Source organism: Sphaerodactylus townsendi, linkage group LG10, assembly GCF_021028975.2.
Source record: "Sphaerodactylus townsendi isolate TG3544 linkage group LG10, MPM_Stown_v2.3, whole genome shotgun sequence".
NCBI lineage: Eukaryota > Metazoa > Chordata > Lepidosauria > Squamata > Sphaerodactylidae > Sphaerodactylus > Sphaerodactylus townsendi.
In genome coordinates, this window is record NC_059434.1 from 9,158,353 (window position 1) to 9,179,389 (window position 21,037).

Sequence of the window (21,037 nt, forward strand, 5' to 3'; positions counted from 1 at the left end):
GTGCAGGAAACAAGGCTTCTTAGGGAAGGAGAAGGGGTAAACAGGTGTTCTAGGATAGAAGTTGCTGGTCCTAAGTATGGTTGTGGTGGGTTTTCCGGGCTGGGTGGCTGCGGTCTGGTAGATCTTGTTCCCAACGTTTCGCCTGCATCTGTGACCGGATTCTTCAGAGGTGTATCACAGAGAGATGTGTGCTACGTATCTTCAGAGGTGTATCACAAGTGTGCTGCGCCTGTTCCCTTTCCCCTGTTAGTCATTCCAGAATCTTCCCTCATCTGCTTCGCTTACCTGTCTCCTGGTTGCTTTCTTGCCAGTAGTCACTCCCCCACCCTGTATGATTGGGGGGCAGCGGTAGAACAGGTGGATGGGGACGCAACTGTGACTGGTGATATCATTCCTTTCTTGCTTGCTCTTGAGCACAGGTGTCAAACTCGCAGCCCTCCAGATGTTATGGACTACAGTTCCCATCATCCCCTGCCAGCACTGGCAGCTACACCAATAAGACTGCACCACACTAGTTTTTTGGAGGGTGGGTGCGAGGAATCACATCTGCATTTGCACCCATTCTGTTCTTTCTGCTTGGTGGTGTGTAGTAATGCACTGCTGACCCAGCAGCACCGTGGTAGAACGTTGGAACGCCAACGGACCTACGGCCTTCTGGTCGCACCGCACCCCCACTCCTCATCCCCCTATGAGTCACGGGTCATGAACTGTCTGGCTCAGTCACCGGGCGCAGGGACAATGGCCTCAGGTGAGATTAGGCTCAGACGCTTACGCTTCCTCTCCGCGACGTAGCCAGATCATGTATCACATGATGATCTCCACTCCTCGGCCATCTCCCTACCCCTCCTTTACACGCCACAATGAAACCTTCCTAATAAAAGGTGCCAGAGACCAGCATTAGGCAGAGTTGTCAGGATCACTTAAACTCCGCCTCTGTTGCTGACAGCCTCCACCAGATGGAACCTCCTCCGCTCCTCGGCCTATTCCTTACGGTTTTAATTCATGGGGATATCACAGTGGTGGGTTACCCCCAAATCATTTTTTGTGGTAAAAAAATGTTCTACAAACTTGAGAGAAGGTATCCCCTAAAATTTCAGAGCCGTAAATCGTGTAGGTGTTTTTCTCAGTATAGGAGAGCCAGCCCAGGGCTACGAGGCAGAACAATAGCTAAAGATTTGCAGAGAAAGTGGAAAAATTAAAGACTTGGCCACTTAAACAGAGTTCAAGCTTTATGGCTGCCTCTTTCAGGCATAGCCGTCCCTCTCCGTTGCTGTCAACTCTCGTGGGGTTTGAACCATGATTCTTTCTGGGTCAGCCACTAATTCTCGGCTCCTTGGGTCCGTGCGGACTGAACGGATTATTTATAGGTGACTCCAGATAAAGTTGGTATCTTCTCTTCAAGTCAAGGAACCTTTATTGGCATAATAATAATACAGTGTTGTGTGCATGGGGTTCATTCAGCTGAACAAGGAAAGAAAAAAACTGACGTAAGAATATAAAATGCTTTTTTATACATTTTCTAGTGGGATCCAATAGCTATATTCCCTCTCTGTTATCAGATCACTTTATTTCAGAATGGTATACTTTGATCTTTAGAAAGGTTGAAGCTATTGGTTTCCCCTTGGAATCACTCCTTATGCTCACAAAGGTGGAAGCCTTCAGACTAGTTAAGAATATTTATTTATTTATTTATTTCATTTTTAAACTGCCCTCCCCCGAAGGGCTCAGGGCGGTGTACATCAACATCATATAACACAAATATAAAACAATCTATAACAATTTTAAATTAATACAATTTGAACAATTTAAAATTTGCAGATGGCGACTTATCCCAACCCCATTCCCGCCCACGGGAGACCAAGATGGTATGGGGTCAGATGGTCATCCCGGCTGGCCAAAAGCCTGGCAGAACAGGTCCGTTTTACAGGCCCTGCGGAAACTCTGAAGGTCCCGCAGGGCCCTGGTTTCCTTAGGGAGCCTGTTCCACCAGGTAGGGGCCAGGGCAGTAAAAGCCCTGGCCCTTGTTGAGGCCAGCCGGATCTTTTTTGGACCAGGGATTTCCAGCAACCGCTCCTCCGTAGAGCGGAGGGCCCTAGTAGGGCAGTACGGGGAGATGCGATCCCTCAGATATGTAGGCCCAATGCTGCTAATGGCCTTAAAGGTCAAGACCAGCACTTTGAAGATGGCCCGGAACTCGATGGGCAGCCAGTGTAGATGGTATAGGACCGGGGTAATCCGGTCCCAACTAGCTGTTCCTGTAAGTAGTCTGGCTGCCGCATGTTGAACGAGTTTCAATTTCTGGATCACCGACAAAGACAGGCCAGCGTAGAGCGCGTTACAATAATCCAGCCTAGAGGTGACCGTTGCTCTTGGATAGGCTCTTGGATCTTGATTTTCATAATTTGACTCTTGCTGCCAAGACAACCTGTTCTCCGACTACATTATTAATCCCATGCGAGCGTGGAATTATGGCAGCATATCTTCGTCTGCTGATTAATCCCACCCAGAGGAGAGCCTTGGCTACTGCAAGATGTAATGTGCTGCCATCAGCTCTGCTGGAGGGAAGATTCAAGAATATGGAACGTTCTAAAAGAGTTTGTTCTTGTGATATGACTACGGTTGAAACACTTGACCATTCTCTGTTTCTATGCCCTAAATACAATAAGATACGCGTGAAATACATGAATTCCATTTTCTTGCAATGTTCTCAGTGGCGTGAGTGTTATAAGATACCCAATCTCCTGAACAGCTCTGATGTGCTCTTTTGTGAAACTGTTGCAACTTTTATACTGGAAATTAGTAATTTTAACTGCATTTCTTAACCTTGTTTTGTTTTAAATTTTTGTCCTGTTTTGTATGCCAATAAAGGCTTGTGTTGTAGTACATTAAAGAGAGGAGAGAAAAAGGGGGAAGGGAGGGATTGTTCAAATTTTGCTCCTGGAGCTCTGGCTTGTGTACAAGTCAAGAAATTTGGCAACTGCATCATTTACATTGCTGCTGGGATTGTCTAATAAAAAGATAATCTTTTGTAAATTAGACGCCAGTATCTTCTCTTGCACGGTGGGGCAGCTCGCTGAGATTTGTCTTTACCTGCTCTAGATCCTGCACACTTTCTGATTCCTGTGTGCCTTTCCCCTAGTTTCCTACTAGATGGAGTAGTTTACCAGTTTCCAAGGGGTGTGTGTGTGTGTGTGTGTGTGTGTGTGTGTGTGTGTGTGTGTGTGTGTGTGTGTAATCTTGTGAAATTCTGCCTGTGTTACAAAGTCTCCACTCCTCCCACTCTTAATATCTGCAAATCTAATTAATCTGCCATTTCCTCCCTCTTTCCAGAACAATAATGAAGCTGCTAAATAGCATCAGAAGTAATACCATTTTCCCTGTGCTGCGTTAAATGCTTCATCCACCCACCTCGAAGCTGTTGTTTATCATTACCCTTCATTCCGGATAGCAGGAGGGGTTATGTTCAATTTGGTAAGAACACCTTGATGGATGTTTTTTGTAAGAACCAACTGTGTCGGAGGCCTTGCTGGGGCTCTACTGTTCTTTGCGAGAAAATATTAAGTGCTCTTGATGTTTTATCTAGTACAAGCCGGGGGGGTGGGGTGGGGGGTTCCAATTTGGATCTTCCCCAGGATCTTTGTCTTTTGGATCCGATACCATCTTTGAGGCTGGATCAGACTGCCTTTCCTTCCCCTCCTTTTTAAATGCTCTCAACTTCTGATTTGTCATGGGATCATCTCTCCTCCTTCTTTGGTCGATTCCGCACTTGCCTTATCAACCTAAGTTCGAGCTGCGTTCGACCTAAGTGCTCTGCACAACCACTGGGATCGACGTGGTTTTGTACCAGCTTCGCCCCGTGTAACAGTCAAATTTCCGACTCCAGTTGGGAACTACTTTTTCAGGGAATCACGTTCGAACTCAGCTCGATTCCAGTAAAGTGCAGAATCTCTGTTTAAGTAGTTAAAAAGTTCTACATTTCTGCTGGCCTGGACAATCCTCTGATTATGGAGCACCAGTGTGGTGTAGTGGTCTGTAATCCGAAGAACCAGGTTTGATTCCCTGCCCCTCCGCATGAGTGGCAGGTTTGATTCCCATGCCCCTCCACCAGAAGTCTTATCCGGTGAACTAGATTTGCTTCCGCACTCCTACATTCCTGCTGGGTGACGTTTCCCAGTTCTCTCAGAACTCTCTCGGCCTCCCGCTCCTCACAAGGTGTTTGTTGTGGGGCAGGGAAGGGAAAGGCATTTGTGAGCCCCTTTGGGTCTCCTTACAGGAGAGAAAGAGGGTATAAATCCAAACTCCTCCTCCTTCTCTTCTCCTCCTCCTCCTTCTCCTTGTTCTTCTCGTTCTTCTCCTCGCTCTTCTTTTTTTTGTAGGGAGACTCACCATGTCTAATGATGACCCTGTTGTGTTTCTTTCACTATTTTAACAATAGTACTGGAAAGGGTGATCAAGAAGCTAAATGCATACCTTACGTAAGATGTGTTTAACTGTGTGGCACTGTCTCATGCCCTGAAAATGCCAGCCATAGTTGCGGGTGAACTGTTAGGAGTAAAAACTACCAGATCGTGGTCACAGAGCCCTGAAAATCCACAACAGCCAGTAGATTCTGGCCATGAAAGGCTTAGACAATCCATCCCCTCGGGTCCTCAGGACAGATTACACGCATAGTGAGTCAGTGCAGTCAACAAAATGGGAACATTCAGGAAAAGATGCATTTCAATTGTAGACATCTGGAACCAAGCAGAAGGAACCGAAGCATATTAATCAATAGTGCCAGATTCACCTAGTCGCAGAAGTAATATATACTACGGGCCCTGAACTAAACGTCTGCAAGTTGTCTGCTGAAATCGGCATCTCACCATATTCTCACGCTCTGGCAATGCTTTTGTTTACATGTCGGGGGAGCTTCATGCTGCATGGTACATGTGGGGTCTGCACGTGTTGGTTCCTTGCTGCGTCATATGCCCAGACACCGTGCCCTTTGTGATACCTCCCATGCTCCCAAGCTGCTAGAGCAGGGGTCCCCAAACTACGGCCCGGGGGCCAAATGTGGCCCCCTGAAGGCATTTATCCGGCCCGCCAGGCATGGCGGCAATGGCTCCATTCATGTGCAGTGGGGGCTCGAGGGAGAGGAGGAACCAGCCCCAACGGCCGTTGATGTGGGGCGCAGGTCTGGCGGCGCAGGAGGGTTTCCCACTGGGTTGTTGTGCTTGCAGTCGCTTGTCTGCCTTCAGGCCCCCCACAACCCGAGAATGGGGCTACCCACCTCTGCCCCTGCCAATAAGGCCAGCTGAAAGCAAACAGGGTGATCCCCACCCCCCACCCTGTGGGACCGGGCTGGTAGGGCGGGCGAACGTGGTCTCCTGCAGGGCTTTGACTGTTGGGTCTGCTGGAGGGAAAAACAGAGCTCTGGATATACCCGCTGCCTTCGGGGTCTGCCAGATCGGCTCCCTTTGGGCCTCCTGGGCTCCTTTTCTCCCCAACCACAGCCTATGCAACAAGGGGCAATGCCTGTACAGGTTCAAGTGCTCTCTTTTTTCTGTGACTGGAGTTGCTGCTTTCTAAACATTGTTGATCACAGGCAGGAGACATATTTGTGGATACTACCTCTATGTAAGAGTATAGCCAACCTCTAGGGAGGCCTGGAGATATCCCTAGAATTACAGCTGGACCTCCCAGGTGACAGAGATCAATTCCTAGAGAAAATGACTACTTTGGACGCAGGTGGGCTCCCACACCCCAAATCCTGCCTTTCTCAGATTGTAATTCCCCAAATTTCCAGCATGAATTTTCTTTTCTCTTGACCCAGAGTTGGTAGAAACCTTTTACATGTGGTAACGCTTCTTCTGCTCAGCCCTTCCCTCCTCGGCTACTCCATGCTCTCAGGCTTTCTGTTCTGCCTCACTGTCCCATTGGCATCAGCCAGGCTGGCTAATCGGCCGGGCATTGGCTGTTAGAGGAAAGAACCCAGGAAGCATACCTGATCCTGCAAGTTAGATGGAATGCTTCATTGGGAAAGTTCTGCTTTTTTTTTTAACAGGGGAAGGTATTCCACAGCCTCCCCAACAATATTTGGAGCCCACCCTGTACTTGACATACTTTGGTCACTGTTCTAAACATAGACCATGACAGAAAGGCTGAAAGGTGAAATCAAACATTTTACAATCATTTGTGGATAGGAATTTGTTCATAGTTTTTTTTAGTCCGGCCCTCCAACAGTCTGAGGGACAGTGAACTGGCCCCCTGTTTAAAAAGTTTGGGGACCCCTGTGCTAGAGCATGCGCTGTTCCGCCGCCGAAGGGTGTGCCTGCGCCACCACAGTGCAACTCACGCAAGGGTCCCTTTATAACATATGCTGCTGGCCCTGCACTGTCTCAATCTGGCCCTGTTACACAGTGAATAAAATTACATAATAGGATCAGTGTTGGGATCCAAAAATTTTAGTAACAGGTTCCCTCGCCAGCCAGCCCCCCCCCCAGCAAAGGGGGCAGAGGCCTAGGCAAACCTGAGCCCTGGGCAAAACCTGAGTTGGATGTCCCCCCCATGGGCAGCCACCCCACCATGACCCCCCAAATGTTTTTGCACCAGGTCATTTCTAAATCATCATCACATTATAGAAAATGCCCCAACTCACAAATCTGAACACAGCAATGGTGAAACACGCAGGTTCTTTGACAGAGACTGGTGAGATAAAAGGTACGAAAGGCTGAGAATCAATGAATTGCAGTACCTGAAAAGGGATCAACCCAGTTCAGGAAGTTGCATTATTAGTCGCAATTGCTATATGGACCCTTCACATTCAAAGGCAGTATGCCTCTCGGGGAGGCGAGGGCGTGGAGACGGAAAAGCGGACCCAATTAGTAACCCACTCTCGGGAACTGGGTGAGAACCTGCTGGATCCCACCTCTGAATAGGATCCTCCTTACAGGAAGATATACACAGCTGTACAGACCACATCCCTTAATAAACCCTATTACCTGTTCGGAAAAGCCCTCTTGAATCATTCAGTTTTGCATAGTTTGCGGAAAGTCAAGAGCATCGGAGTCTCCCTGCCCTCTTTGGGAAGCCTGTTCCATAAGAAAGGAGTCACAACAGAGAGAATACATGCCCATTTGTAGATTGGCACTTGAGAGGTGTCTTGCTGATAGAAGTGAAACTGTTGTGTCAAAGTTTTCCAAGTCACAACCACCGTGCGCAGGAAAGTATAGTTTAAATTGGGAATTGCTGAATCAAATTTGACCTTTTTATTGTTTTCTTTTGAGCTGTGCATTGTTCATGACCCAGCAGGCCTTGGTGTAAATCAACAGGGGCAGGTGTATTAATGCCATCCGAGGGGAAAACAGCTCTTGCGTGCCTGAACAATATAGCTGCATTGGCGCCATCTAGTGTGGTATTTTAAAATAAGCTTTTAGACGCCAGAGGTTTTTTGAGTGCCTTGCCTTACCAGGGAAGTACCCCTCCAGTACTCTGACCTGGTTGGCTCACGCTATCTCGGAACTCTGCTGCGACTTGATGGCATGGGGCCCAGGACAGATGCTGGCGACCGGCATCCCGTACCCGGCAGTCATTGTGCGTTCCCTTGAGTCGGACGACCAGGCGTTTACTTTGTGGGCCGAGGCAGGCATGCCAACATTCCAGCCTTGTGGCCATGGATCCAGGGCAGGGGTCTGCAACCTGCGGCTCTCCAGATGTCCATGGACTACGAATCCCATCCGCCCCTGCCAGCATGGCCAATTGGCCATGATCTAGGGTTAAGAATGTGAGTCTCAGTGCCCTGAAGCTTGGGCAGGGTTACCAAGTCCGAGTGATTTGGGGACAGATCCCTGGAGATTTGGGGGCAGATCTCAAGGACGGTGGCCTCTGGGGAAAGGAAGGAAGAGCAAATTGTCTGCTCTCCGTAGCTGCTGTTTTCTCCCGGGGATTTGAACTCTGCAGTCTGGACATCCGTTGTAATTCCAGGGAATCTCCAGACCCCACCTGGTGGTTGGCAACCTTTGCTAGGCACCTGGGCAGCCCAGGTTAGAGTAACTGGATCTTTTGTGGTGTAACGGCTGGTACGCTGGAAGATGGGTCACTGAATGGCTTCCCTTCCCAGAGCGTGTTGCTGCGGCTGCAGGTATGAAGCTCTGTTTTGTCATTCAGGAGTCATACCTGTTCAAGATCTGTCCTAGACGTGTAGGCCCAGTGCCATTTGTCTGCTCTGTACTTTTCGACAAAAACAGAGCCTCATAAAGAACCATGAATTTCCTTCCATCCTTTCTATGTCCCGTCCCCCCCGTCCCCCCGGCTTCCTCCCAGTTCCTGGTATCCCATCGTCTTATAACCAATTTTTTTTTTCATCCCAACTCAATAGTTTTATATCTTACCCTGTGCTCAGTAATAGAAACAAGTTCTCCCAAAGGATAGACCTTCCCTGTTAAAAACGTATATGAGGAGATGTCAATTCCTTTCCTCTTTGCCACTTCTGTCTCCCCACTCCATTTTTTCCCCACCGCCTGCTTTACAACTGTATTGGGCTTGCATGCCCTTTCTTCCTTCCCATGTCCCTTATTTGGGCTTACATAAACAAGGTCGGAGTGTGAAGGAGACCCTAGTTACACAAGCGAGTTCGCACCCTAAGAAACTGAATGGTCCTATGTGTTTTGAAGTATCTAATATTTTTTAACATTTGAACAGGACCCACAGGATAATAGTATGATAACATGAAAACATGTACTTGACTTGGAGATTATTTTCATATATATGTATTGCTTCATAGGAATATTGCTTCATAGGAATATTGCTTCATAGGAATAACAACATAAACAAAAATGTCTTTGTACCAAAGTTATCCAAACCTATTGCTTCATAGAAGAATTATATACAGAAAAATCATTTCATAATTAACAACAAATGTTAGGTAACAAACAATATTTTAGTCACAATGTAACACAGCAATTTTCAGGTCTCATTCAAAGTATTTTACTGTGGTGTAATACACAGCTCAATTCCCATTCATTATACTTTTGTCCAAGTCAGAATGGACACTTCATTCATAATAGGTAACAAGTCTTTGTCGACTCAGTCCATCCTTATTTGGGCTTGCCTCCCCCTCCCCCCCCCAATCTCATTTCACTGTACTTGCCTCATTCCCCCGTCTGGTCACTTATCCCCCCACCCACCGGTGCAGTGAAGCCGGATCTGCATCTACCTCCCCTCCTTGCCCGTTTGGGTTTTGTATCATAAAAAACAGTTTTTGTCAACTCAGATTTTTGCTGCCAAGCCATGAGGGTGTAAAGAAAGAGGAGTAGGAGTTTGAATTTATACCCCACTTTTCTCAACTTCAAAGAGTCTTAAAGTGGCTTATAATGGCTTTGTAATAGTCATATTTGGTACAGTATTACGATTACGACCTGGTTCTCTGGATTAGAAGAAGAAGAGTTGGTTTTTATATCCTACTTTTCTCTACCTCCAAAGAGTCACAAAGCCACTTACAAACTCCTTTCCCTTCCTCTCCCCACAACAGATACCTTGTGAGGTAGGTGGGGCTGAGAGAGCTCCGAGAGAACTGCGACAGGCCCAAGGTCACCCAGCGGGCTTCATGTAGAGGAGCAGGGAAACAAATCCAGTTTACCAGATAAGAGTCTGCCACTCGTGGTGGAATGAGGGATCAAACCCGGATCTCCAGATTAGAGTCTTCCACTCTTAACCCCTTTACCACGCTAACTGGGTTCACAACAGATAGGTGAATCTGTTTTTATAGAATCATAGGCCCCTTCCGCACACGCAAAATAATGTGTTTTCAAACCACTTTCACAACTGTTTGAAAGTGGATTTTGCTATTCCACACAGCTTCAAAGAGCACTGAAAGCAGTTTGAAAGTGCATTATTCTGCATGTGCCGAATGTGCCAAGTTGGAAGGGAACTTACAGGTAGGCCATCTAGCCCAGGGGTCTGCAACTTGCGGCTCTCCAGATGTTCATGGACTACAGCATGGCCAAGTGGCAGGGGCTGGTGGGAATTGTAGTCCATGAACATCTGGAGAGCCACAGGTTGCAGACCCCTGATCTAATACAACCCCCTGCTCAATGCAGGAGCAGGGATGTCCAATTCTGGTGCTTCAGATGTTCATGGACTACAATTCCCAATTGGCCATGCCAGCAGGGGATGATGGGATATGTAGTCCATGAACATCTGAAGCGCTAGAGTTGGACACCTCTGGCCTAGAGTATCCCTGACAAGTGTTTGTCCAGTTGCTGCTTGAAGCTCATCTCCCTGGGAGGCTATTCCCACCACTGAACTACTCATGCTGTAAATGTCCCAGATGTTCCTAATGTTCCTAATAGCCAAGAAAATTCCCTAATTTCCACTTGTAATGTATACCCGTTATTGTGAGTCCTATTCTCTGCTGCCGACAGGAACAACCCCCTGCCCTCCTCCAAGTGCGAGCCTTCAAATATGTTTTCCCCTCACCAGTAAACGTGCCTCTCGGCCTGCTGGCTCTGCAGGCAAACCTGCGTAGAGTTAACTCCAAATCTAAACGGAGTTTAGACTCTCCCAGTCACTGGTTGCGGCACCAGTTCTGTCACTAGACCGGAGGCAGGTTGCCAAAACTATGAACTCCCCCACCCATAGACGCGGTTGCTAAAGTACAGGGTTCTCGCTGTTTAGATTGTTCCTGATAAGGAGTTGTGTGATTAAAACAAACAAACTGGCTGGCTGATGCCTTGGTACAGTATTCAGTTTCTTAATTCTTTCCCGTTTTCTTTCTGGCAGTTCTCATTGGCCGAAGGGGCCCTGGGGCTGTCTGTAGAGAGCCAATGCAATCCTACAGTGCCCTCCAATCCTACAGTGCCCTCACAATGCAATCCTACAGTGCCCTCCACTGCCCTCACTAAGCCTCTGGCTTACACTTTGAAAATAGGCGTAGTCGTTGCATCCTGAACAAAAAAAATACACAAAACATTTTGATGTCATATTAATTATTACTATAATTCAAGGGGTTTGGGTGGCTGTCTCGCCCCCCTTGGCCACATTTTAAGCCATGTTGAATTTAAGCCAGGCCTCGTTTTTGTCCTGTGGGCTTTTACGCACGTGCAGTCTCCTTCACTTTGAGCATACGTTCCCCCTGGGTTCGCACCTACCTAAAAGAGTGCCTACGCCCATATGAGCCCATTTGAGGTCAAGTGGGGAGGTCAAGTGGGGAGGCCCTCCTAGTGATTCTTTCTGCTGCCGAGGTGCGGCAGGAGGGGTCTCGTGGGAGGGCTTTTTCTGTGGCAGGCCCCAAGCTGTGGGACAGCCTCGCTGCAGACATTTGCCAGGCGCCAGCACTTTGTGGATTTCGGCGCCTGGTTAAAACCTTCTTCTTTATCCAGGCCTTCAATGTGTGACCCGCACGGTCTCCCGCATCTATGCCAGTTGAAGGGTGGGGGGTGGGTGGGGTGGGGATTTTTAATGATGTTTTTATTGTATTGTCAAAGGCTTTCACAGCCGGAATCACTGGGGAGCTGTGTGGTTTCCGGGCTGTATGGCCGTGTTCTAGCAACATTCTCTCCTGACGTTTCGCCTGCATCTGTGGCTGGCATCTTCAGAGGATCTTCAAACATCTTCAGCCACAGATGCAGGCAAAACGTCAGGAGAGAATGCTGCTAGAATACGGCCATACAGCCCTTAAAGCACACAACACCTTGATGTTTTTATTGACTGTTTTTAAAGGATGCTTTTATGGTGGTTTTTAACGTTTATGTTTTATGTTTTTAGGATTGTATGTTTTACGGGCCTTTTTGAATCCCATTTTGTAAACTGTCCTGGGACTTCGATGTAGGGTGGCATATAAATGGAATCAATCAATCACTTAATCAATCACTCAATCAATCACTCAATCAATCACTCAATCAATCAATCAATCATGGACTTGTGACTGTAACTGGCTAACCTGATGGTTTTTGTCAGCAGAAAAGATGGCTTATCCTAGTCCTTAAACTCTGTACTGAAGCTGTGTGGTTTACTCACAGGATTGTGGAAGTGAGGTGTGCCGGACCTAAGAAACGGCGTACAGCTTTTGCGGAGGACATTAAAACATTCTCCTCAAAGAGGGGCTGCTCAGAGAACTGAGAAAGCAGCAATTTATTTTCCCAGGAGGATGCCCTTAACCGTGTCCTCTGAAGTCAGTCCAGTCCTTGTTTTGTTCTGCCTTCCACGGGAGCAGGGAAGAGGTTAACCATTGCCCTCTGTACCCGGGGCGCTCGGGCTGCGCTCCAAGCGAGATTTAAGTCCTGAGGTTCGTGTTTCATAGCCTCTTTCTTCTCTGACAGACGCAGAGTTTGCTTTGGGCAAGTGGCAGGCAGAAAAAGGAAGTTTGCTGCTGACTGAGAAGAGCGACGGATCTTTCCGGCAACATGGCCTCAGCTCCCTCCACGACTCATGCGTCCCCTGATTACTGCAACTGGAACCCGAACGAGGCTTCCTTCCCGGAACAGTTTGCCTGGGGGGCCTCCACAGCAGCCTATCAGATTGAAGGTATCTGATTTCTCAAAAAGGATATTGAAGAGATAGAAGAAGTGCAGAGAAGGGCAACGAGGATGATTGAGGGACTGGAGCACCTTCCTTATGAGGAGAGGCTGCAGCGTTTGGGACCTCCTTTTTTTAGTAGCCTGGAGAGGAGCACGTCCTGAGGGGTGATAAGGATTGAAGTCTATAAAATTATGCATGGGGTAGAAAATGCTGACAGAGAGAAATTTTTTCTTCTCTCACAATACTCAGGAACCTAGGGGGCACTTCACCTGAAAATGCTGGGGGGAAGAATTAGGACTAATAAAAGGAAACACTTCTTCACACAACGTGTGATTGGTGTTTGGAATATGCTGCCACAGGAGGTGGTGATGGCCACTAATCTGGATAGCTTTAAAAGGAGCTTGGACAGATTGATGGAGGAGAAGTCGATTCATGGCTACCAATCTTGATCCTCTTTGATCTGAGATTGCAAATGCCTTAATAGTCCAGGTGCTTGGGAGCAACAGCCGCAGAAGGCCATTGCTTTCACCTCCTGCATGTGAGCTCCCAATGGCACCTGGTGGGCCGCTGCGAGTAGCAGAGAGCTGGACTAGATGGACTCTGGTCTGATCCAGCTGGCTTGTTCTTATGTTCTTATGATTTTAGTTGAATTTTTTTCTTTTGGCAGCTGGAGTTTGGAATGGAAAGACAGTCAATGTTCGTCATCATAAATGAAAGTGACTTTGGTAGTAGAGTCCCCGTTGGTCTGAACTTACATTAGTAGACTTACATTAGTTTCTAAGAGTTTCTTCGTTCCTTAGCTTATGGGTGTCTAAAACGAGTTTCTTCTCCTCCTGAGCTTTCTGGTTTCTCAGGCAGCAGCAGAGGTTAAGAACATACCTGGAAACACTTGACAGAAGGTGGGGAATCAAAATGGATTCTTCTCGGAATCGCTTTGCAGGCAGCGTTGTTTAATGGTGTATTGTTCTATTTCAGTATGTCGTGATAAATGTTTTACTGATCTGTGTAACACTGATTTTAGCCACTCTGACCCTGTCATGATTGGGAGATCGGCAGAGAAATTGAAGACACAAATAAATAGATTTATAATAACAATAGTAATAAGAGTTTGAATCCATACCCCGCTATTCCCAGTTGTAAAGAGTCTCAGAGTGGCTTACAAACGCCTTTTCTTCCTCTCCCCACAACAGATACTTGTGACGTTGGTGGGGCTAAGAGAGTTCTGAGAGAACTGTGAGTGGCCAAAGGTCACACAGCATGTAGAGGAGTGGAAAATCAAAACTGGTTTTATATTATTGCATTTTTATGATTTTGTTATTGTACCCTACCCAGGGACTTTTAGTGATGGGCAAGAAATAAATACAGACGATCAATCAGTAAATAAAAGAAAAATAACACATAATTGTGGCCGTGGAGGAAAATGGGAGGGTGAACTGAGTCCAGTAGCCCCTTAGAAACCAAAAAATATTTTTGAGGTATAAACTTTCCAGGGTTGAAACTTCCTTTGCTGGATACCAGCATGGCTTCCTCCCTGTATATCAGTGGTGGCGAGCCTTTGGCACTCCAGATGTTATGGACTACAATTCCCATCAGCTACTGCCAGCACGGCCAATTGACCATGCTGGCAGGGGCTGATGGGAATTGTAGTCCATAACATCTGGAGTGCCAAAGGTTCGCCACCACGGCTGTATATGATTCCAATGTGCCTTCTGCTAATTGAAGAAGAAGAAGAAGAAGAAGAAGAAGAGGAGGAGGAGGAGGAGGAGGAGGAGTTTGGATTTATATCCCCCCTTTCTCCCCTGCAGGAGACTCAAAGGGGCTTACAATCTCCCCTCACAACAAACACCCTGTGAGGTAGGTGGGGCTGAGAGAGCTCCGAGAAGCTGTGACTAGCCCAAGGTCACCCAGCTGGCGCGTGTGGGAGTGCACAGGCTAATCTGAATTCCCCAGATAAGCCTCCACAACTCAAGCGGCAGGGCTGGAAACCAAACCCGGTTCCTCCAGATCAGAGTGCACCTGCTCTCAGCCACTGCTCTTAGCCACTACACCACTGCTGCTCCAAGGTCACCCAGCACTAACAAAAGACGGCTTCCGAGCGGTCCTGTTTATCATCCACCTGTGACAACCACACCCTGGATGGCTGACTTTCGCGTGACATGTTTTTGCTGGCGTAGCAGAGCGTAAGCTCTGTTTTATCTTTTGCAAGTGCTGAAGGACCAGTGTAATTGTAAGGTCAAAGTGTAGCTTCAAGACTCTTACAGCCCTAGCGACATGAACTTTCACCAACGCTTCAGGATGTGGTTCCTCTTACTAAAGGCTTTCTTTAGTCAGCTTTCTTCCTGAGACATCCTTGGGATGCCTTATTTAACCCAAGGCATCTTTTGGGGGAGAATTCTTCAAAGTGCACCTTTTCCCCCTGAGCCAGCTGCAGACGTCTCCTGCCTGGCTGTGTGGAATGCCTCACTCACTCGGCGTCTTACGTTTCCCGCCTGACCATTTTGCTCCCGGGTCAGTTTCACCCTCAGCTTGCATCCAGCATCTTGCATCCAGCAGCTGAAGGGATTCTCCTGTCAGGGCCATGCCTGTCAGTATCTTGATGTCTTGCTGTGTGTGATTTGCAATTGTTTTCCTGTTTCCCTCTTCCCTTCCTAGCAATCTCCTGTCGGCAATCTCCCGGCACCAGCCCATCCTCAAAGAGGTGTGAAAGGTTCCCAGGTCCTTTGTAGCTTTGTAGTAGAAACTGTAATGGACATTTGGTGTGGGACGAAACAGGGGAGATTAAAAGATACTAGCGGGCCTGGCCAAGCGTTGCTGTGGCTGAGTCTGGTGAAGTGGAAAAGGAAGAAAAGGGGAAGCGAACGGTTCGAACATGTGTCATTGCACAATGATTGCAAGGGAGGGGAGGGGCAAGGGGCCCCTCTCTCCCCCCTCTCTCTCCCGTTCCCTTGCATGGCAACCCGAACCCGTCCCTCCCTAACGTTCCCCTTCCTTTGCTAGGGTGGGTGAGCCATGTGCAGGTGGCTGGCCCTGTCTCTTTCACTCCCTTCCCTTGCAGAAGCTTAATTCATCTGAAGCTGTAAAACACACTGGGAGGCATGGAGCTACGCTTGCCAGTTCACATTTTCAGAGCCGCTGGGTCCAGCAGAAAACCCCTGAACTCCTTCCTCACCTTTCCCCTTTCCCTCCGCTAGGGTGTATGCGGGCTATTATGTCCAAATGCATTCGGCCTGCCCCATCTCTTTCACTCCAGATGGCAGTGGTTTTCAAGGAAGGCATGGCTGGTTCCCTTGTATCAGAGGGTGTTGCTTTGACGGCCAGCAGATGGCGCTGTTGCGGAACAGAACTGTGGTTCCAACTGTCAAGGTGTGGCATGTACACAATAACGTGCACAGTTGTGACATGTACACAACAGGAGGTGTGGAAACAGTATGGAAACCTGGCCGCACGCGAATGCGACGTTGTGTGAAAATTTCAAAGCAATTGGTCCAGTAGTTTGGGAGATTACCTGTCAGCAGAAAAACACACTGATAGATTTTTATATATATAGATAAGTCCTGGATCTGAGCTCTCTAGCTCAGATCCTGCTATACATTGTTTCTCTTCACATCATCTGGAATAAACTGCTTTTGGACTTTCCTACAGTCTCTGTTATTTCCACATTCGAGAGTCTGACATCTCCCTCCCGCCATTCGCTGAAGGTTACCCCAGGACGTTTGCTGTGCAAGCTCCGATCCTGAGTGCCTCTTCAGCCCCAAAAGTACGTAGTTGTACTCAGCTGGTCGTGCCAATTCTGGCAATATATAGTTTCCCTACTTTTTAAATGATTATTTTGGAGGAGCTATCTTTGACGATACATAGACATGCATAAGAGGATCTCAACCGCTTGGAGGACTGCCATTGGGAAGCTTTTCAATGGGTGGTAGACATGCCCTCTGCAGTCCCAATGCTTTTCAGTGGGAACAGACGCGTATTGGAGGTTAAGGGTGCCCGGAGACAACTCCTTCTCTGGGTGCCCAGCTGCCTCCCTGGAGTGAGCATGGCTTAGCGCGTGGGCTCCCACTCCTTCTGAACTCCTATCCCTATCTCCCTCTTGGCCTCCGCTGGCAGGCTGCAGTTTTCAAAGCCGGCCTGGATGGAAGCCGGGGGAATGGGGCTTGTGGGAGCAGGATTGGGAGTGATCCAGAGGTGGGATCCAGCAGGTTCTCACCAGTTCCCGAGAGTGGGTTACTAATTATTTGTGTGTGTTTCCGAGAGGGGATTACTAATCAGGTCTGCTTTTCCGTTAGAAATTCCATTAGGTCCAAAAATCATCACGTCCTGTTGTTTCCTATGTGGCTGGTTAGCAAAGGTAGAAAACGGGATAATTCTCCCTGTTGGGCTGTTTTAAAAACATGTTTTAGAAATACGGTAAAGTTCCTTGTTTAAGGGAAGTATCCTTCTTTTTGGATTTCTAGAAACGAAATTAAGTATTTGAAAGTATTAAGTATTTGACAGGCAGTCAATTAGAGGAGAAGTAGTTGTTTCTGTTGGCAGTAGACAATAGGACTTGCTACAATGAGTTTAAATTATGGACAGAAAGATACCAGCTGGAAATTAGGAACTTTTTTTTTTACAGTAAGAGTTTTTTACAGTAACAGAGAAATTATTAATGCCCCGCCCCCAGAATGCCCGGCCACGCCCCCGTCGTGCCCCGCCCAGCCCCATTGGCGCTACGCCACAGTTTGAATCCCACCACCATGGGAACCTGATACTAAAATTTTTGGATCCCACCACTGGGGTGATCCCATGTCCCTATAGGCCATACACCTCAGAGAGGGACTCCTCCAAATGGCTAAGATTCTCTTATGCATGTCTGCCTATCTTCCAAGATAGCTCCACCCAGGATCAGAGCCTGCGGAGCAAATGTCCTGGGGCAACCTTAAGGAAATGGCAGCAGGGAGAATCCCTTCAGCTGCACACGAATGTTGAACGCAAGCTGAGGGTGAAACTGACCAGAGAGCAAAACGGTCAGGTGGGAAACAGCCTCTTTCCCCCTCTTGTGGGTGGGAAAAATAAAACACTTCTTTATTCTGCACAGCCAAGATAAAACATCTCAAATCCATCCTGGGGAAAAAGAATAGCTAATTTAGTTTTTCTGAAAACCCCAGGTTGAGCAGCAATAGAACATCCTGAAGACATATTTGGGGGGGAAAACTGCAGAGTTCTTCCCCAAAATGCTTTTTTCCCCTGTCCTCAAGACATTTTATTTGTGCTGTGCGGAAAGAAACAGAGTGACTGCCCCAAGATTGCCCCATGAACCTCTACAGCAGAGTGGGGATTTGAACTTGAATCTCCCTGATCTCAGTCTGACACTCTAATTACTACACCATGCTGGCATTTTTGTTCATGAGCAACTCTCTCTGTTCCTGCTTTCCTTCCTCTCTTACATTCTGTGTCTGTCCTTTCTCATTCCTTTCTGTAATTCTGCTGGACCATTCCTTAGTTAATACCGCAACTGTCTCTTCTTCTCTCAGCCTGTTCTCTTTTCAGCTCCTCCTTTCCTTAACGGTTTTTATTTTGGCCTGTTTTTCCTTTCCCTGTTAATACTGCACCATTACCTTCCCCTCTCTGTGACATCATGGCAGCTCAGCCAATCACTGCCAGAGGCATCCATCAGACAATCCCTTCATATCATGCAGTATAGATTCTTCCAGCCTTTGTGGATCATCCACATAATGCTAGAGTTTCGTGGGACATTTCGAACCTGGGCCTGGCGTTTTTAAAAAGCGTCCCGGCTGTCTCAAACCACCCTGTTACAATCTTTGTCGAAAAAGATGTTCTCGCGGAATATGTAAAGTCTGAAGAGTTAAATCTTTCCAAGGGAAGAAATTGAATCTTTAATTGATGTCAAAGTTGATGTGTTGGAAAACTTTCGGTGCTCTGAGGAGCTGACGAAAATACGATTGCCTTGAGTCACTGAACCACGGGAAAACGTGAACCTTGAGAGACACTGAAAGCTCTTTGATCTAATAATTGACCTACTTTGAAGGTTGCCCCACATTAAAGTTCAATTTGCCGAATAACCCTGCGTAGATATATTGGTGCACTCAAGCTATGATAAAATTCTGTAAAGAACCAGAGACGTGACAGAAAGTCTATCAGGAGCCCAGCTGTGGAAGGGATATTACATATTCTAGGAATGCTTTAAGTGTCTGCAATATGCTTAACCTTGCATTAAACTTAGATTTAATAAGACAGATGTGTATTAAAGCACTGAATATACTTCAGGGAGCAATTTGGCACTGGCAAGGGAGGGGCCGGATGACCTGCTAATAGGCCTCTTCCATCTTTAATTTCTATTATACTAATTGATTATTAAAACTCTTTTTATTGAGGGCTGGTATATAACTATTACATAGATATTAATCTTGCGGACGAGCTGATATTTAATTTATAGACAGTTCTGAGCTGTAATGTCCTTTTAATTTTTGAGACAGGGAGCTCTGGAATGGAAAAACTCTGAAAAATGTTCCTTGTAATAGAGGCTGGGAGGTTTTAGCCCTTTTTCATTTCTGTGATCAAAGGAGCGCTCTGCAGTGCTGGAAATCAGCGGAGCTTAAATGTTCTTGGGCTCACGTCAGAGTACACATGCTTGGTCATGCAAAGAGCAGCAACCTTGCCGTCTTCCACCAGCTTGCACTAAAGTGTTCCCTCTGCAGTTGGCGGAATGACTGCCAAAGTAAGTGGTGTGAAGACCATTGCCTGTGTAACCAAAAAAGCAAGCAAAGGTTCCCAATCAGGGGCGTACCTTGGCAAACTGGCGCCCGGGGACAAAACCTGAGTTTGGTGGCCCCCCCCCCCACCGGGCGTATGGGCGGCCACCCTCCCCCACCATGACCAATGATTTTTTTGTACCAGCTCACAAAACACCTCCCACTCCCATCAAAACATACATGGCTCTCTCCCCACCAACTCTTTTCCTAATTTCCTATTCACAACAACCCTATGAGGTAAGTTGTTAGCCTGAGAAACAACTCCAAGCCAGTGCAAGTGGGTATTAAGCATGTAAATCTCTCACAAATCACCCCCAGCAAAACATTTACCAAACAAATGTCAGCATCATCTCTCACAAAACACCTCCAGTGGAATCCACCCCCCAACAGCATCACTTTCAATGGTGTTTAAACTAGGGAGCTCAGATTCTTCTTTTAAATCCACCTTAAAGGGAGAATCTGGGGTCCCCGGTTAAAACAAAATTGGAAAGTGATGCTGTTTGTGGATTCTCCCCCACCCTGAAACAGCATCACTTTTGGAGGGTTGGAGATTCAGATTTAAAAATAACAACAGTAGCAGATCTCCGGCTGGAATCTGGGCAAATTTGGGCACATTCGGACAAAAATTGTCTGATTATGTCCTGCCCAAATATGAACAAATGCAAATGCAAGATATTTGGGGGTTTGGGGGGTATTTTTGGTGTTTTTTTGGCCTGTAGGGAGCGCACTTTTAAAGTTAGCGGCACCATGATTTCAGGGCATCATCCAGAGACTGTCCTGATGATACCACCCAAATTTGGTGATGTTTGGTTCAGGGTCAGCAAAGTTATGGACGCCCAAATGGAATGCCCCTATCCCCATTGTTTTCAATGGGAGCTAACCTGAGATGGGGGCTACCCATTTGAGGGACCATAACTTTGGTCCCCCTGAACATAACTGCGCCGGTCCTTGGGCAGGAAATGAATGCACGCAGACGCAGGCTGACACGCACGCCGGTGCACCTCCTGCTAGACTGCTTCAAGTTCTGCGTGCTACTGCTGAGAGAAGGGGCGTAACTAAGGCAAAAATCATGTGGCAAAATCACCAATTAGTAACCCCCTCTCAGCACACACAAATAATTAGTAACCTACTCTTGGGAACCTGTGAGAACCTGCTGGATCCCACCTCTGAGCAGGGACCCTAAAAGGTGGTGACAGAAGCTTGATGGATGCTCTTGTATCCACAGCACAGGATTGCCTGAATTGATGGTCATTCCGTTGTCCAAGGGAACCATGGTGGGAACACGGCCCATTCCTGTGGCAGGTTCTTGGGAGTTTGAGCATTTGGAGCTTTCCACCTGGGTCAAGAAACACTAGAGCTGGCCTTCTGCACCTAGTGAAAGAAGCTGAGGAACCACTCACATTCCGAAGACGGAGGCAGAGAAGGGCAAAAACATCTGCAGGAAGGCTGAGGTGGAATGGGGCTGAGAGGCAGCTGTCCTATTGCACTGCTGAATAGTGGTAGGGGAATGAGATCCTCCTTGCTGGGCCAGACGGAGGAAACTCTGGGGTGAGCGAAGGAAATGGGACCTCTGCTGCCATCTGTTGAGCACTGGAGGAATAACAAACTAGTTGCCAGCCACCAATCACTGCTTAGGTCTCCTCTGTTCCTAGCAGTCAGAATGCATGTTCTCCCCACCCACTCCCTTCTCACTGGCCCCACCCTCCTTTCCCAACACATTCATGGGTCAGGTAATGAGAGTTGATGGAGCGTGTATGGGCATCTCCCTTGCCCTATTCCAGTGGTGGTGA

General features: G+C 47.5%; 1 protein-coding gene across 2 annotated transcripts in view; it reads left to right on the forward strand.

Annotated features, from left to right (window-relative positions):
* LOC125440337 (cytosolic beta-glucosidase-like) overlaps nucleotides 1-21,037 on the forward strand; it is a 71,019-nt gene that overhangs the window by 41,604 nt on the left and 8,378 nt on the right. The window contains exons 1-2 of one of the 2 annotated variants that reach the window (XM_048510108.1): nucleotides 3,374-3,471; nucleotides 12,297-12,501. In XM_048510108.1, coding sequence (XP_048366065.1) covers nucleotides 12,381-12,501 — 121 coding nt within the window. In that variant the 5' untranslated portion in view covers nucleotides 3,374-3,471; nucleotides 12,297-12,380. Of the gene's footprint in view, nucleotides 1-3,373; nucleotides 3,472-12,296; nucleotides 12,502-21,037 lie in introns of those variants that run through there. The other variant, XM_048510107.1, reaches the window with a different exon arrangement.